Below are 17,330 nucleotides of genomic sequence, written 5' to 3'. Positions count from 1 at the left end.
TCTTTGTTAATACATTTCGTTTTGTAATTTTAATAAAAGCTGTTGGCTATAATAATAAATAAAAAGTTAGTAAGAACTCTGTTAGCAAAATATATTTTGTATAAAATAATAATGTTTGACTGTATAAAGAATTAATAATTTTTATTGTTAATTTGTGTTGGCAAACATTTTTGAAAATTACGTTTTCGATAAACTTTTGAGTGCATTTATTAACGTATATATTAGCATACATTTCTATAACAAATCGAAGTCACCTGTATTTATATAATATACAATGTGTTTTATGTGCCAATAAGCATATTGACGTGAAAGCACAAGGAAAATGTAAATAATTAAAAAACCCATTTTTCCATACAAATTACTAGACGACCGCGACGGTCAAATCGTAACGCCATTAGGAACAAAATATTTCAACAGTTCTGATTATACTTATAAAATACGTTTATAACTGTCGGTTCTTTATCTTAACTAGATAATCTATCGATTTAAAATCTTATCAACACTTGAAACCAATTAATAACGAAGATTTATCACATCACATCGTCACTTTGAAATGGATATTTCAGTATGTTCGCGATATGGCGCGCGGACCCTTATCATATTTATAAAGAAAGAGATGTGATTACCGTCTCATGTTGAAAAAGGGAGATAGAGTGAAGATTTATCACGTGACTAATACCGAGTCTGCCTTCCCTCGGGACTCAAACGAGTTTCGCTCCCCCATCTCCGATGCAATCTATGCTGAATCGTATTACAATAAATTGTATTAACTCGAAAAATACTTCGTGTGTCCACGACTTTGAGTTAAATAACTATGTGCACTTCCTTTATTATATAATATTACGGATTAAGATATTTACTTCTCATTAAGAACATTACAACATACATTAGAAGTTAAACCAGTGGCTCACAACCTTGTTAGGTCTGGGCCTCAGATTTTAGTATCTGTTTCATTATCATTTGTCAATTTGATAGGCAAGTAGGTGTTTGACACGCGCCGTCGACTTTTTGTGTCTAAGGCCAGCAAATGTTAAATGCACATATAGATAGTCCATTGGTGCACAGCTGGGGATCGAACCTTCAACCAATGAGGGTTGCACGCTGAAGCCACTAGGCCTACACTGAGATCACATGAGAAGATATACTAATACAATAATACATCACGCTTATTAATTAATTGTATATTACAATAGTAAAGAAAGTAAAACAGCAGGCAACAAAGACAAGACAAAAAAGAATTCAAAAGAACAACAACAATGAGTAATAAATCGAAGTAATTTAACAAATAACACACATATCTATAATTTATTGTGATACAGTATATACGTAACAGACGTATATACAGTGTACATACGTACTTATGTACGTACTATACGTGACAGTACGTACGTAAAGTACGTACATATACGTCTCTTAAATGTACACACACAAATAGTACACGTAAAACAACTTTTTAAATAACTAAAACAGCTCCAAAATCAAAATACTGTATAACAGTTTTTAGAAATATATTGTTTTTAATAGTAGGTACACTTCTTACGATTATAATAAAAAGGCCAAAACATACTATTACTATTAGGCTCTAAGTAACCTTTGTCCATGTATAAACATACCGTACTAGCGGCCCGTCCCGGCTTCGCTCGCTCATTTATTTATTTTTTTGTAGATATTGGTATGTTTTTTCATATCGTTGAACATTGTTTTGTTCTATCAATAGTTTTCGCAGCGCATGCGATGAAAGATATTTTATAGGCATTTACATCTTGGGTACCTTGTAGTTTTAGTAGTGATCCTTATTTTTTTATCCTATATTAATCAGTGAAAGCATTTAAATGGTGAAATAATTTTTAAAATCGGCCCAGTACTTCTAGCCAATTCGATACAAACTTACATACAAATCTTTCCTCTTTATAATATTAGATAGATATATGTATCAGCAAACATGGTCCATCTGCACACAATCGTTCCGTGATCTGAGACGTATTCAATGTTACCCTCTTTCCGTAAATTTATAGATTTTACGAGGGATCATCTAAAAGTCGCGATACCACATTGCAATTTATCATTTTTGTGGGCGGAAATTGCGTCATTTACGCTCGTTCGCCCGTACTTCTCTCTTGTTTACGACCGTTAGAACTAAAATTAATTATAGAAGTTCTTTGTCGCTTTAATTTACGTTATGACGTATAAATATAATAATAATAGCCTATATTCGAGTACTATAATTAGGATTACATAAAGTTTATGTTATTATATTTAATATCGCTAATTCGCTACTATTTTCCAATCTTTTCCCGCTATCTCTTTCCAATTTTCCCAGGTTGCTCGTGGGCATCCTGTCTTTCTTCTCGCTATAGCGTATAGTGTTGAAATAAAACGTTACTAGGAACGTAATTATACGTTTCAATTATACCATCTGTTAGCGTTAACGGAAAAGCGGAGCATTACGGGTCGTACGTTTCCTTTGAATAACAACAGCTCTCTATACAGAAAACGACTACTAGTAGCAATTACGACTAGTATTTTAGCTTAAAAGATCCTTTGGCATTAAGATTGTCTACGGGCGGTATCAGATCATCAGATGGGCTCGTTCTATAAAATATGTAAAGATTTTTAATGAAATTTTTAAACGTATACTACATTATATCAAAACCAAATTTCATTGGTTTACCATGACTAAATATTTTTTATTTATTTATAAAAACACTACCCTAACAGGCGACCCTAAATTGACTGAACAATAAGTGACTAAAATTTACAGACGAAACAAAAAGCAAACATACAAAATTAATTAGGAAAAAACAAAATTACATAAAACATACAAGAAATTAACTAATATAGGCACTAACAAATAATAGAATCCACATAGATCTCGTCTATGTGGATCAATACCATGAATAAATTACCAATTTAACTACAGATCGGGAGATAAAAGTTATTATCGACCCTCCAGTTAACGTAAATTGCCCAATTCAAAGTGCAAGCCAAATGGCGTCAACGCATCGAGATTCTTATCACCAAATCTAGGGATAGATGACCCGGCCGTTGATAACATAATTGCTGCGACGCACGCTCTATACTCATAAATTACATTAATAAAAATCACTTCTCATTTAAATTGGATGGCCCATTTATTGGTTGTATCGTTAAACTAATCACATGGCATATTTAAATCAGGCTTAGGATCAAAGAATTTCTTCTAAAATAATGCCTACCTACCTCGCATATATACTTTTTTATACGCTTTATATCAGCTTCACCTGTATGTATGTATGTATGTAACCGACTCCTTCGGACTCGATTTTGACCCATTTTAAACGGACAGATTTTATTCAAATTTTGCGCACCTGTCAAAGATCGATGACAAAGCAATAATCCAAAAAAAAATTTAACTAAAAAATAAAAAATAGTTAAAAAAAAACTAAAAAACACGCTCTATAGACGAAAAATATGGCACAGAGCGCCCCACGCTTTTTCACAATAATACCAATATTTTTTGTTCATTACCATTTTCAGCCTAAATTAGGAATTATTTTTCACTTTTTAGTTTGATGTGCTTTAAAAGCGTGTTTTTTAGTTTTTTAAACTATTATTTATTATTATTATTATTAAAGCGTGCGACTCACACCCCTGAGGTCGTAGGTTCGATCCCCGGCTTTGCACCAATGGACTTTCTATTTGCGCATTTAACATTCGCTCGAACGGTGAAGGAAAACAGTGAGGAAACCGGCTTGCCTTAGACCCAAAAAGTCCATGTGTCAAGCACAGGAGGCTAATCGCCTACTTGCCTATTAGATTAACAAATGATCATGAAACAGATACAGATACCTGAGGCCCAGACCTAAAAAAGGTTGTAGCGACATTTATTTATTTTTTAATTAATGTTCACCATCATTTATAATGCTTCTACAGTATATGTTACAAGCTATCTATTCTAAAATAGATGACAATTATAATAAACATATGTGTCTTCACTGAGACATCATGGAACCTTATCTAGCCTAACTTAAGATTAGTAAATACGTAAACCTAATTTACTACTATTGATATTAAACATAAAGTGTCCAATAACACTACTAACAGTCTCTATTAAGGTGAAGACTCTGTTCTTGTGTTCAGTGTAGCTTTATAAAAACTTGTAAAGCTACAACTTCACGGTTTTATAAAAAACAGACGAAAGCTCGGTAAAGCTTCTCGTGTTTAAGCTTAAAGGCGTGAAGAATTACCCTATTAAATTACGTAGCACGGTGCTGTTGCTTTATAGATTGGTTATCGGTATAGCAAGAAACGAACGTGATAGACGCTTTAGGCACCGAATCCAATTGTTCCGTCATAGTTCTACGAAATGCGCTGCGCAATGCGTCGGTTAATTAAAACTCGACGGGACGACACTTACCCTACTCATGCATGCTCTCAAACGTCACATTCTCCAGTGACATCTCTTTATGAACCTGATTTTGTATTGTGACGTGAGATGTGTCGCAATTGACATCAATTTAACATACAGCTATAGCTGGAGTCCGTAACGAATCAATCATACGTAAATGCATTTAGAAAGAAGGAAGAAAAACGTTTGATTTGATTCAAACACACACACATATACCGTATTGTATTTATAAAGAAAGAGGAAGAAAAGTTATTATTAAGAATAGTCATCGAGCACACACACACAAAAAAGAAATACAAACCCAAGCCCAACTTAGGGCCCATTTTTCAAAAATGGGCCCTAAGTTGCTGTGACCAGCAACACTGATTTTCAGTGGACCCATATTGTGCATATATCAATTACAGCGACGGGTAGCTGTCCGTAACAAATGAATCATACATACTCGGTCCCAAATGTATCGTATTTATAAAGAAAGAGGAAAAACGTGTATTTAATTAAAGCATACACATATTTAAAGCCCAACTTAGCTTTAAGTTGCTGACACCAGCAACGCTGATTTTCAGTGGACGCATATTATCTTGCAAATATCAATACAGCGATGGAGTGCTGTTCGTAATAAATTAAGCATACATAATCTCAAATGTATTGTATTTATAAAGAAATAGGAAGGAAAGTTATTATTAAGAATAGTCATTAAAGCACATACAAAAAAGAAATAGAAACACAATCACTTTAGTCAGAAATGGTCCTTAAGTTGCTGTCACCAGCAACATTGATTTTCAGTGAACCCATACTATCTTGTGACAACTTGTGGCAGCTATATACACTGAACAAAACAAAAATTATTAATTAAAATAAAAAAATAATTTTATAAGACAGAATAAAAAATATCAAATTATAAATAGAAACAAACATAGAATATATAGACAATGCTACTAAATGCCCAACCCAGCCGACTGACATTCCAAAATATAACTTTTACATTTTATTTTGAAAGACGTAATGCCTTGGGTGACGCGGATTGGAGGTGGTAGTTTCCAGCATTTAGTTGCATTGTATCTATCGCGGATGCTGTTCTGTTTAGGAACAATAACTTTATTAATCCCTCTTGTATGATACGTTTGACTTGTGTCTTGTCCTTTATTCTCTATATTATTCTTTTGTTTCAGCATTATCGTCAATTAAAAGTAATATAGACAATTCTAATTGCATACTGGTTCAAGATGTAAAGGCTGTAACACATTCTCATGGGATAAGAGATGCATTATCAACATCTTCACCTTCAGATGGTATGAATGTTTTAATTAATTATTTTGTTTTTTTTCGTGAACATATTTGTAAATCAATATTTATTTCAGAATCGATATCAACGTCATCTTTAGGATGGTCAACAACAGCTGAAGCAGCTATAGAATCAGCAGTGATACCACAGCAAGCCCAACAAGCAGCACCGCCACCTTGGTCACCCGCCTTAGAAGTTAGAGAATTTGACCAACTACATAGTGCAACCATACCGGCTTATCAATTCTGGAGCTCGGAGTTTAGAAATAAACAGCCAGCGTTTGTCAGTCTAAACTTCACAGTGCCATGGGGAGCAAACTTCGCAGTTTACGGCAGAAGAAACGTCGCACCAAGTGTCACCCAATACGACTTTGTGGAGTTTATTCGTGGTGGTAGAGTTGATCACAGACTTAGACGGAAAAGAAGCACCCTCTCGCGAGACATTACTGACCATAATTTTAACGACTTCGAATCTTTATTCATCTCGCCTAAATCTCACCAAAGATGGAACCATACAATCTCAAGGCGGTCTACTGACATGAGAGTGAACGTCAGCATTCTACAGTATCTGGACACAGGGAGATGGTTCATATCTATTTACAATGATGAACTTCAACCGCACACAGTTGAAATGATAGTGACTGAAGCAGAAGGTGTAACTAACTCCTGTCCAGACGACTGTTCAGGTCATGGCTCCTGTTATCTGGGAAAATGCGATTGTTCGGACGGTTTTGAGGGCCACGATTGTTCGAAAAGTAAGTAATGAATTGTTTTGTGTATTGTGTTAAAGAACATGAAAGAAAAATGTTTATTGTTATTTTAGGCGTGTGCCCCGTACTTTGTTCCGGTCATGGTGCTTACGCCGGTGGAATTTGTCATTGCTCAGAAGGTTGGAAAGGAGCTGAATGCGACGTGCCGGCCCACGATTGTGAGCCCGCTGATTGTTCGGGAAGGGGACGGTGTATTGCGGGACAATGTCATTGTAAGCCTGGATGGAAAGGAGTTAAATGTGATGAAGGTATTTTCACTTTAATTATTTAGGAAACAACTATTTGATAGTTTTTATGGCCGTCGTTGACAAAGAGCCATGAGCCATCAACTGAAACATGTAATGAATTTAATACGTTATAAAGAATAAGTTTATATAAAAATTCCTTGAAATTAAAACTTTTAAATAAAATAAAAATAGCCTTTATTCGAGTACTTCATTAGATTACATTAAGTCCATGTCATTATTTTTTATCGTTAACCATTAGTAGGTACTCCAGAGAACTCGAGAAGGCCTCCCCCAAATTCTTCCCCTTGTCTCTCAACCTCGCCACAATTTTCCAGTCCTTCCCCGCTATCTCTGTTATTCCATCTTCTTAAGTTTCTGGTGGGCGTTCTCTTTTTTATAACATATATACCTATTTATATATATATATAGTTCATTATTGTGTTGAAATGAAAAATTATTTGCATCAACTACGCCAAGACTTCAAGTAATAAAAACGTACAAAAGACTCTTGGAGTGAACACGCGCTCAACACTTTTTCTCCAATAGATCGTGTATAAGAAACCACCTTATCATTCCCAAACCAAGCGTATAATTAATTCCATAATGCAGAGGATTGTCTGGACCCTACGTGCGGCGGTCACGGTTCTTGCGTCCGAGGAAGGTGTGTTTGTCGCGCGGGATGGAGAGGCGCAGCCTGCACAGATCGTGACGCCAGGGTCCAAAGATGCCTTCCAGCTTGCTCTCAAAGAGGCATCTATGATCTTGATGCTGGGAGATGCGTTTGTGATCCACTGTATACCGGCGATGACTGCTCTCAAGGTAAGGACGGGTTATTAAGAGACTGGCGGTCCCATCTTCGCACACATACTTTGAAATATGTGTTATGGAAATATATATTTTATTTCCAACACACAGATACATAGTATTTACAATATTCTTAACCTACATAGTAATAATAGTAATTATTATGTAAATTAATATTACTTTTTAGGTCAAACATAAAAATACAATTTATTTATTTATTTATTAGTAATCTTACAGCTAACACACACCCATATTATAAAATAACACACGTAGACAATACACAAAGCCAAAACAAATTACATTGACAAACAAAATATGTATATGAAACAGAAAACATAAGTTCATTAGTAGCCAAAAAACCTTAAACAAACGACAATTAATACTTAATATATAAAGAAAAATTCTTTCATCTTTATATTAATAAAGATAAGTATAACAATGACCTGTACCACTAGTGCAGTACTATACGATATCACTTAACATCAGGTGAGCCTTCTGCCCGTTTGCCTCCTATTAAATAAAAAAGAAAAAATTATGCTAAGTATAAGTTCAGTTTAAATACCTTATAATATCTGTATTTCTTCGTTACTACCAAAATACAGAACAACAGAACTAGATATTTTATCGTTACAAACTTCTATATAAATGATTATCGTTTAAAATTTTGGGGACAACATATTTATCGCCATACAATTTGGTACCTATATTCTGCAAACATATTCTTTATATTAACTAACATTACGATGACAAGAAGGTTTTAACAACAATTTCATCAGTAAATCCATTTAATAAAAGTAATTAACCCACAGTGGTGTGTTCACTGGATTGTGGGCCGCACGGAGTTTGCGCGGAAGGTGTATGTCGCTGTGACGATGGTTGGACAGGATCGATGTGTGACCAGAGACCTTGCGATACACGGTGTCATGAACATGGGCAATGTAAGAATGGCACCTGTGTTTGTACACAGGGATGGAATGGACGACATTGTACCATACGTAAGTATCTTCTATATGGACTTATGTAAAAGTTACTGTGGAATCGCCCCCAGAGATGGTCTTCCCTGGGAGATCGACCTCTCTTTAAAGATTCATCAAAGACCGGCAACGCACCCACTAAACGGGTGTCCATGGGCTAATTAAATTTTTGGGAGTCCTGTAGGCTCGTTTGCCCTAAATGTCTTAAATAATTTATTCAAATTAAATTTTTTATAATAATTTCGGATTATAGTTAGTAATAATTTTCTTAACGACACGCCAAGTAAATAGAACATCGTGATGGCTTGCTATAAAGTTTCTTGCTTTAATTATATCAGAATAAAACAGAACAGAGGAATAATAAACGAAACCAAAGGATGTAGGCGGTTTAACTGCTAAAAGCAGATTCTTCCATTCATAGAAAACTTAAGTAGGTATATATTCGTTATCTAATATATAAAATTCTCGTGTACCGGTGTTTGTAATTAAACTCCGAAATGGCTGGACCGATTTTCGTGAATTTTGTGTGCATATCGGTTAGGTCTGCGAATCGGATAACATCTATTTTTATTCCCCTAAATTTTATTTTTTAGACAAAATTATTTGTTTTCCTTTTTTATGATACAGCATACAATACATACAACCCTTAATTTTCACCCCTCTACGATCAACCCCTATTTTAATGTAGATAGTTATGTTTATTGAACTAAAAAAATGTTTCCTAGAAATAATATACATGGCAAAACAACGTTTGCCAGATCAGCTAGTATACAACATATATGTTATACAATTTAACTCAAGTGATGATTCCCTCTTTTCAATATAGTACAGAATAAATGATTACTTTAGTCAAAAGCTTTAAGTGTATTACTTTATGAATATGAGGCTATGTCAACCAAAACGTGAAGCTTCGGTCCGTGACTTTGACATTAAAGATAATAGAACGAATTCCACAGTGTTTTGTTTATTTTTTAATACTAACATTCTACTAAATGCCAACATATCGACATCATTCTATGCATTAGATTTTTTAGACATATAACTAACGAGCCCACCGTAGTATTTCCGACCCAATTCGAATTAGGGTCCTTCAAAGCGTACCAATTCTTAAAAGGGCAGCAACGCTCCGAGAGTTCTGGCAATGTGTTTATCACTTAATATCAGGTAAGCCTCCTGCCCGTTTGCCCCATGTTATATACAGTCAAAATCTATTAATACGACATCGAAGGGACTACTATATTTGGTCGTAAAACCGATAGCCGTAACAGCCGATGACGTTGTTATTAAGTACACTATAATAATAAGTATAAAAGCCATACTTTGCAAATATATATTTATAAGTTGTAAGTACTAAAGAGTCATTGTGTTTTTAGAGTGAGCTGAGGTCTGGTATATTCAAAGCTTAACGTGAAAATTCTAGGTTCAAATCTTGGCGAATCTATTTTATACATTTTCCATCTTTTTTTCAGAATGTTACCTTTTTTATCAATATCTATTAACAGTAGATACATACATCTATTTGATTTTCAACACACTCTTTGCTATGTTTCTGATTATGAAATTGTTTAGCTGGTTGTCCCAATGGCTGCTCGCGTCACGGGCAGTGCCTCCTCGAAGACGGTGTCTATCGGTGTTCCTGCGCTGATGGCTGGGCTGGAACTGATTGCTCCATTGCTCTTGAACTTTCTTGCAGTGATAACGAGGACAATGACGAAGGTAAACTAATATTTGAAATACGTAAACGTGTTTTACGCTGCTGCAACTGTATCGATCCAACAAACGCACGAAATAGAAAAAAACAATTGAATAACCATTTAAATAAATAATAATAATGCAATAAATTCGCTTTTATACCTTAAGTATAATATTTTAAACTACTAAATTACACATTAATCAAATCATTTACACGACATTACGGAGGAATCCTTTAAAATTCTGACCTAAATTATTAAACTTGTTCGTACACACAAAAGACCACGCGTTCATGACTAAAAAGGTTTTATAACCATTAAAATTCTTGTAAATTAATTAAGAACACATGTTAAGCAGTTCCGTAACATGTAGCTAAGCGTTTGTAAAACGAATCTACCGAATTTTGAAGATGGCATGACGGACTGCTCGGATTCCGAATGCTGCAGTCGCCCAGAATGCACAGAACACATCATGTGTTTGGCCTCCAATGACCCCGTCGAGGTTCTGCTTCGTAAACAACCACCATCAGTTACCGCTTCCTTCTACCAACGGGTCAAGTTCCTCATAGAAGAGAACTCTGTCCAGAGCTACGCGCATATGGACGAATACTCTGAAAGGTAGGTGTTCTAGTTTGTAGGAAACAACACCATGTAAAAAATGAAGTAGGCCGTTTACTGGTTTAGGTTACAATTTGCACAGCAAAGTGTTAGTGATCATAATGATCTAGTGTATCATATTGGATAGCAATCATAAAAACATGATGTAGGACTTAGCACCTGACCATATCCCACTCATCTTCCTTAACCCCTCCAAGGATTTGGTGTGTTTCTTTTATTTTAACTTAAATTAAGATTTTTGTTTCATCTGGTGGAAGTTTTTTGATTTTCCTATTATTTACGATGTTTCGATGTCCTGGCATGGATGAAATTTATTTTTTGTAATTTTAATAAAGTGTGCATTTTTTCATCTTATGTTTTCACACCAGATCCGATGTGTTGTGTATTGTCTAATGTTAATCCTTTGTGTGTGTCTTACCCTACCTGTTTGTCTAAAACAAAGCGTCTAATACGATTAACTTATCTATCAGGATTAAAACAGTGCTCAGCTTCGAAGCAGTTTTGTTTGTCTTTATTTGGTACATAAACACAATTTGGATAATTCTCGATTTCTAGACTCGAATCATGACAGACACCTTAACTCAAAACTGTTACAAAATTATGTTTCAATAGATGTTAGGTTTCTCTCATGATCGAAGTCGAGCGTTCTTAAAAATAACAAGAGAGGAAAGCCATTCATTTTCCAAAAAGACAAAGACATTAGAATAAAACGATCAGAAGAAATCCGAACAATAACGAACAAGACAAAGCAAAACTGAGAAAATAAAGTAGTAAACCCACCTCGCTTTATATGCAAAAGCGCCTCAAAAGTTTGTTTGCATTAAAACACAAGCCGCTTCACTATTTTATTTGTGTTGAGGAGTCTGGAAGGGTTATATTGCGTTCTGGCATTTGTTTCTTTAGATGTGAATAACATAACACTTGACGGACCTCCGTTTATTCACCATCCAGCATGTCTATCACTTCATGTTTAAATAGAACCATTATCTTGGTGCAACCTTTTAAATACGCATAATTTGATATCAAGTTATTAATTAATAACGATAATAGTGGTGGTTTTGTTCTAATGCAAACGGGCTTTTTGTTTGAATCATTAATATTGAACATGTGACGAAATTCTAATATTATTAATCATACTAAAACAAGTGTTAAAACGCAAGGTAACCGGGGTAGACGAGCGCAATCGTTCGCGTCGATTGCTGTCGGGGTGGGGTTGCACTGAGGGTTGTAGGTATCTGTGTAGTAATCTGTCCTGTCTTTCTGTGTCCCTGTGCCGCCGTGTGTCCGCCACTCCTAGCGAGTTCTGGAATTCCTTTACACCATGGTAAGTGTCAGTCAGCCCGCCCTCGCCCCTCAGTGTTCTGTATCTGTTGACCTCTTCCCTTTTGTTGCTACTCCTGCATATATGTGTGATGCCCAGCCCTCCGCATGCCCGACCGGCACGCGAAAGGCGAAACTTTAGCTTTTTATATTTCGTTCACTCCTTTGTATTTGTTTACTCTCTGTGTATGTAACATCTGTATGTCTGTCTTGTATGTTCTTTGTGGTGGCGACAAGTTTAATAAATTGTTCCGTAAATCACTGCGTCGCTATCGTGTACTGTAATTGGAATTTTCTCATGCACTTGTCGCCGCCGCAATGTTTTTGTAATGTTTATTGTTCTCGTCTACTGTGCTTATATTATAGCTCACATATACTATGGTATATTTTTGTTAGACAATGTGAAAATTAGGAAAATCATTACGCTTTCACGCAAGACGTTAGTAACACATTAGGTTTAATATGTACAAAAGTGAGACGCGAATCGTATAAGTTTAATCGAGCAAAATTCAGCGAACACGCAAAATTAGCTTCAAATGAACTTACCCCTTTATGTGTTCCTTACCCTTTGTCTGCGTCTTTCATCTGTTAACCAAACCCTTACCCTCTGCCCAAGCTCTATGTGTTTAGATCCTACCCTCGTAACTAACCAAATACAACTTTTGAATGTTCTCGGCTACTTCACAGCAAGACGATAGTACGTCGACTTGTACTATACAACCATTGCTTACATTACACACGGTCATTGATAATACTTAATTAGCACTTCGAAATTGGTGCAAATAAAATATTTTATAATCTGTTTTAGTACTCTTAAGTTTAAAATACCCTTTGATGTATTTTAACTGCAAGTTTTCTTATAAAAATATAAACGTCATCTGTTTTTTTTGGAGTTTATGGCCTGGTATCTAAACCTTTAGGTCAATCGTCATCTGTATTGTTATACCATCTATAGATACGTTAAACGTTTCTACTTAGCAAATATATAGTCTGTGAAAACTAATTTACAGCTGTTTTGTCTATAGCATAAAGATGTGTTTAAATTTAGAACTGAATTAGATTATCTATGATAGTTGTAACTCTTTCTTTGGTAAGTTTCAGCTCTCCTGGTTTAGCGAATTTTAATTCAATGAAGAAGACGGACGACGGTAATGTTTTGATTATTAAAACGATAATAACATTTCATGCTTTTAAAATTGTTTTGCAGTACATAGAATATTTTCTTGCACCAATTTCAAGTGTCCCAGCGATATTGAACATTGACAATTGACATACTCGTATAATGTCAACAAATTACTATTATGGTCTATGTGGCAGCTGTTACATGCATATAACCTACGTTCCTAGGAAGATTTCAGTTCACATTATCTGTAATTGTTTGATATTAAATTCGCGAATGTCAACTGGAATTTGCCCTATATTTAGCTGATCCTGAAGAGAATGTGCGATGCTAAGAACTTCTTTTATTTTTCAATTTTTATTTTCATACTTCACTTTCACAGTGTTTTTAAAAACTGATAAAACGTGCGAGCACAGTAACACTATTTTGTGAAGCAATCAATGAAACGATTCACAAGGTTCTACATACTCAATTATTTCTAGTTAACACAGACTACCAAATAGTTTGTATAACATACTACTAAAGATGACAGTTGACCACACAATTATATACAGACTTACATAGACAAAAAAAACTTTAAAGATTAAAAATAAAAAATTTTTTTTATGTATTTTCCTAGCAAGTAACACAGACTCCCAAATACTTTGTGTACCAATGGCGTTTATAATTAGATTTGAATTATCATTCAAATATCTCCATTTTATTTGGAAGGACCAAACCCTAAACTTAAGAAAAACCTGCTAATTAAATAGATATTCAATGTTTTAATAAAGTAATTCTTTATGTATTACAAAAATTTTGCTATAACATTTTATTTGAACTGAATTTAATTGGTAAAATCTGCAGACGATTGGCAATAAAAATAATTTCATAGAACGTGTCCGGTCCGGCACTTGACCTATCCGAAGTACGCCGGAGATGCCAGCTTGAGTATATTTAATAGTCTGAAACTTTTTAGGTCGACCTTTCAATAAAATTATTTCGAAACATTTTAAGCTTTCATATTCATTCCACAATCGAGAAACAAACTTTGTATTTACTTAAAATTTTAGTTTCTTTTACAGACATTTTATTATTAGTCCATAGTGAACCGGGACAGATATCTCTTAACATTGTCTATAGTTCAATAAATTTATAATTTTAATTACTACTAGTACTTGGTATTTATATACAACATTCTTTCGTCATATTTCTGTTAATCTGGTCATAAACAAAGCATTGCGGTTTAATTTTGAAACATACTTTCAACGAGAGCTTTATTAATAATCTTAACACGAATTACACAATTTAACAAGACCTTTTAGGATAGTTCAGCAAGCTTTAAGGAGTTTTATTACACATTAACACTTGCGTAATAATATATATATGTCACCGTAAAATTGTAAACACCGTTAGATTGTAATCTATCTCGCGAGATTATAAACTGTCGAAAGATTGTGAACCTCAACGAACTGCTTACAATTTAACGTATTATTATTCGGTAGTTATATGAAATTGTTGGAAAGTAAAATTAATCTGTAATTGACCAAAGAAGTTTGAATGATAACTAAGTTAGTGTAGTACAATCTACCGAATAATAATACGTTAAATTGTAAGCAGTAAGCTGAGGTTCACAATCTTTCGACAGTTTATAATCTCGCGAGATAGATTACAATCTAACGGTGTTTACAATTTTACGTTAACATATACACACTTACTGAGTTACACATGAATCATAATTTTGAAAAATAAAGATTGTTTTAATACTTGTGAATCGTATCATACTGTGCTCTGCGTTATATCTGGGCCCGATCTGATGAGGCCTGGTATGTGCAGCCGTGTGTCGGTGATGCGGGGCCAAGTTGTGTCTCCCCAGGGGCTGGGGATAATCGGCATCAGAGTCTCCGTGGATAGAGAGGCTCGCTTCGGGTTCACGCTTACAAGACAAGGAGGATGGTACGTATTTAGTTAAGCGTTCAAGATAATTTTGGTCATATGTATTGTGGATGATAAGATTGATAATGTTTCTTTATAGAGAAGTAGGTGAAAAGTTAGTAAATCATATTATGTACATAGTATTCTGGATGACTGGATTTCAACTTCTGTCTTATTGATAATGTTTATTTATAGAGAAGTAGGTGAAAAGTTAGTAAATCATATTATGTACATAGTATTCTGGATGACTGGATTTCAACTTCTGTCTTATTGATAATGTTTATTTATAGAGAAGTAAGTGAAAAGCTAGTAAATCATATTATGTACATAGTATTCTGGATGACTGGATTTCAACTTCTGTCTTATTGATAATGTTTATTTATAGAGAAGTAGGTGAAAAGTTAGTAAATCATATTATGTACATAGTATTCTGGATGACTGGATTTCAACTTCTGTCTTATTGATAATGTTTTTTTATAGAGAAGTAGGTGAAAAGTTAGTTAATCATATTATGTACATAGTATTCTGGATGACTGGATTTCAACTTCTGTCTTATTGATAATGTTTATTTATAGAGAAGTAGGTGAAAAGTTAGTTAAAGTTAGGTGGGCTGAAAAGTTCGTAGGCTAACATAGAAAAATTCTATTTTTGATAGAATTTGATTATTTAATATCCGCTATATTAAATAATCAAATTCATCATCATCATTCAATCATACAATCTTTCGATACCATTTTTATAGTACGATTTGTCGTTAGCCCCTAAATACGCTTCAGTTTCAGTGTAGAACAAAACGCTGTTTGTGAATGAAAAAAATAGAAGAAATTATTGTAAAATAAATAAAAAACATATAATATATATATAAAAGTTCTTGAAAATAAATACTTCAATTTAATTCCTTTAAAATCCAAAATATTCCAACAATGTTCGTTTTGGGCGTCTCGGAGACTCGTTTTCCCGCCTATATTATATATTTTTTTAATTTTCGTCCATAGACTATAACGTATTATAGACGTCAATTCCACTCCTTAGCTATAAATAAAAAAACAACCACCATAAATTACAGAAGCTTATAAAAGTACTCGCTCGGGTGGAGTGTAGTTCGCAAATTATTCGCTTGTTAATTGGAAACAGGCCCGGTGGAGACAGCCGACAGGCGAGGACACGTGCGACGGTGGCCAGGAGTTATTTTTAGCTTACCCGCGACTTCCTTATAGGGTAAACACACCCTTTGTATGCAAAATTCATTCTTTACATAAATATCCGTTTTAATTAAGGACTAGCTGACAGACGTTGCCCTGTACGCAGGACTTAAATAAAAAAAAATGAAATCAAAATCGGTTTAGGACTTTAATTAGAAATTAAAGATATACTCATACAGTAACAGTCAATAAAAACCCCAACGACCTCTATAATATATTAAACATGTTTGAACTTCCACAAATATTTCAACATAAAAATTTGCCAATTCGGTCCAACTATTCTCGAGGTTTAGCGATACAAACAAAAAGCTATTTTTATATACATATAATATAAAAATATCGTAAATACATGCGTGCAAAAAATAATGTCATTATTTTTTAAAATTAATATACGAACATACTGTTATATTACTATTGAAAACAAAACAAAACAAATTACACTTTGATAATCTTCTCCATTTTTTATCAGTTAAAGTGTAGATAAAAAATTTAAATAAACTTTTACGGACAAAAACACAGAGATTTCATAACAATTAACTAATGTTGAAAACAATACTTAAAAAAAAAACAATAAAACGCTTATATTTTAGGCAAAACAAAATCTTCTAATCTCTACAAACAATTTTGTTTTATTTTTGAATGAATGGGAAATAAAAAATCTTAATTGACACTAATCACATTAATTACTTAATTACAATCCCAGCTAGGTTTTGTTAGATTTGCTCTTGTGCCCCGAAATGCAACAATGCATTTTGACAATGACAAATTTGCAATAAAACTAACAATATTACTTACAATGTTTAAATTTTGGTTCTTTTGCACGCTGTGACTTCATAAGACAATCGACGTCATGACGTCTTTCGCGGTACATTAGTTTTTAAAACGTTAACAAAATATTTGATCGACATAAATAAATACGGATTTTTATAGTGATATAAATATTAAAATACATTAATTATTCATGATTGAGATCTAATCAATTAACGTATTTTATTAAGGTATACTTATTCCCGCGCCATCTC

General features: G+C 34.0%; 1 protein-coding gene across 5 annotated transcripts in view; it reads left to right on the top strand.

The window, feature by feature from the left end:
* LOC125061189 (teneurin-a) overlaps window positions 1-17,330 on the top strand; it is a 206,169-nt gene that overhangs the window by 169,906 nt on the left and 18,933 nt on the right. For 4 of the 5 annotated variants that reach the window (XM_047666432.1, XM_047666428.1, XM_047666429.1 and 1 more), the window contains 9 exons: window positions 5,557-5,676; window positions 5,746-6,423; window positions 6,492-6,686; window positions 7,275-7,484; window positions 8,279-8,464; window positions 10,013-10,159; window positions 10,545-10,752; window positions 12,050-12,076; window positions 15,008-15,127. In XM_047666432.1, the coding sequence (XP_047522388.1) occupies window positions 5,557-5,676; window positions 5,746-6,423; window positions 6,492-6,686; window positions 7,275-7,484; window positions 8,279-8,464; window positions 10,013-10,159; window positions 10,545-10,752; window positions 12,050-12,076; window positions 15,008-15,127 (1,891 nt within the window). The remainder of the gene's footprint in view (window positions 1-5,556; window positions 5,677-5,745; window positions 6,424-6,491; window positions 6,687-7,274; window positions 7,485-8,278; window positions 8,465-10,012; window positions 10,160-10,544; window positions 10,753-12,049; window positions 12,077-15,007; window positions 15,128-17,330) is intronic. The other variant, XM_047666430.1, reaches the window with a different exon arrangement.

The sequence above is a fragment of the Pieris napi genome, chromosome 23 (genome assembly GCF_905475465.1).
Source record: "Pieris napi chromosome 23, ilPieNapi1.2, whole genome shotgun sequence".
In the NCBI taxonomy this organism is placed as follows: Eukaryota; Metazoa; Arthropoda; class Insecta; order Lepidoptera; family Pieridae; genus Pieris; species Pieris napi.
This window is presented reverse-complemented; position numbering and strand designations above follow the sequence as displayed.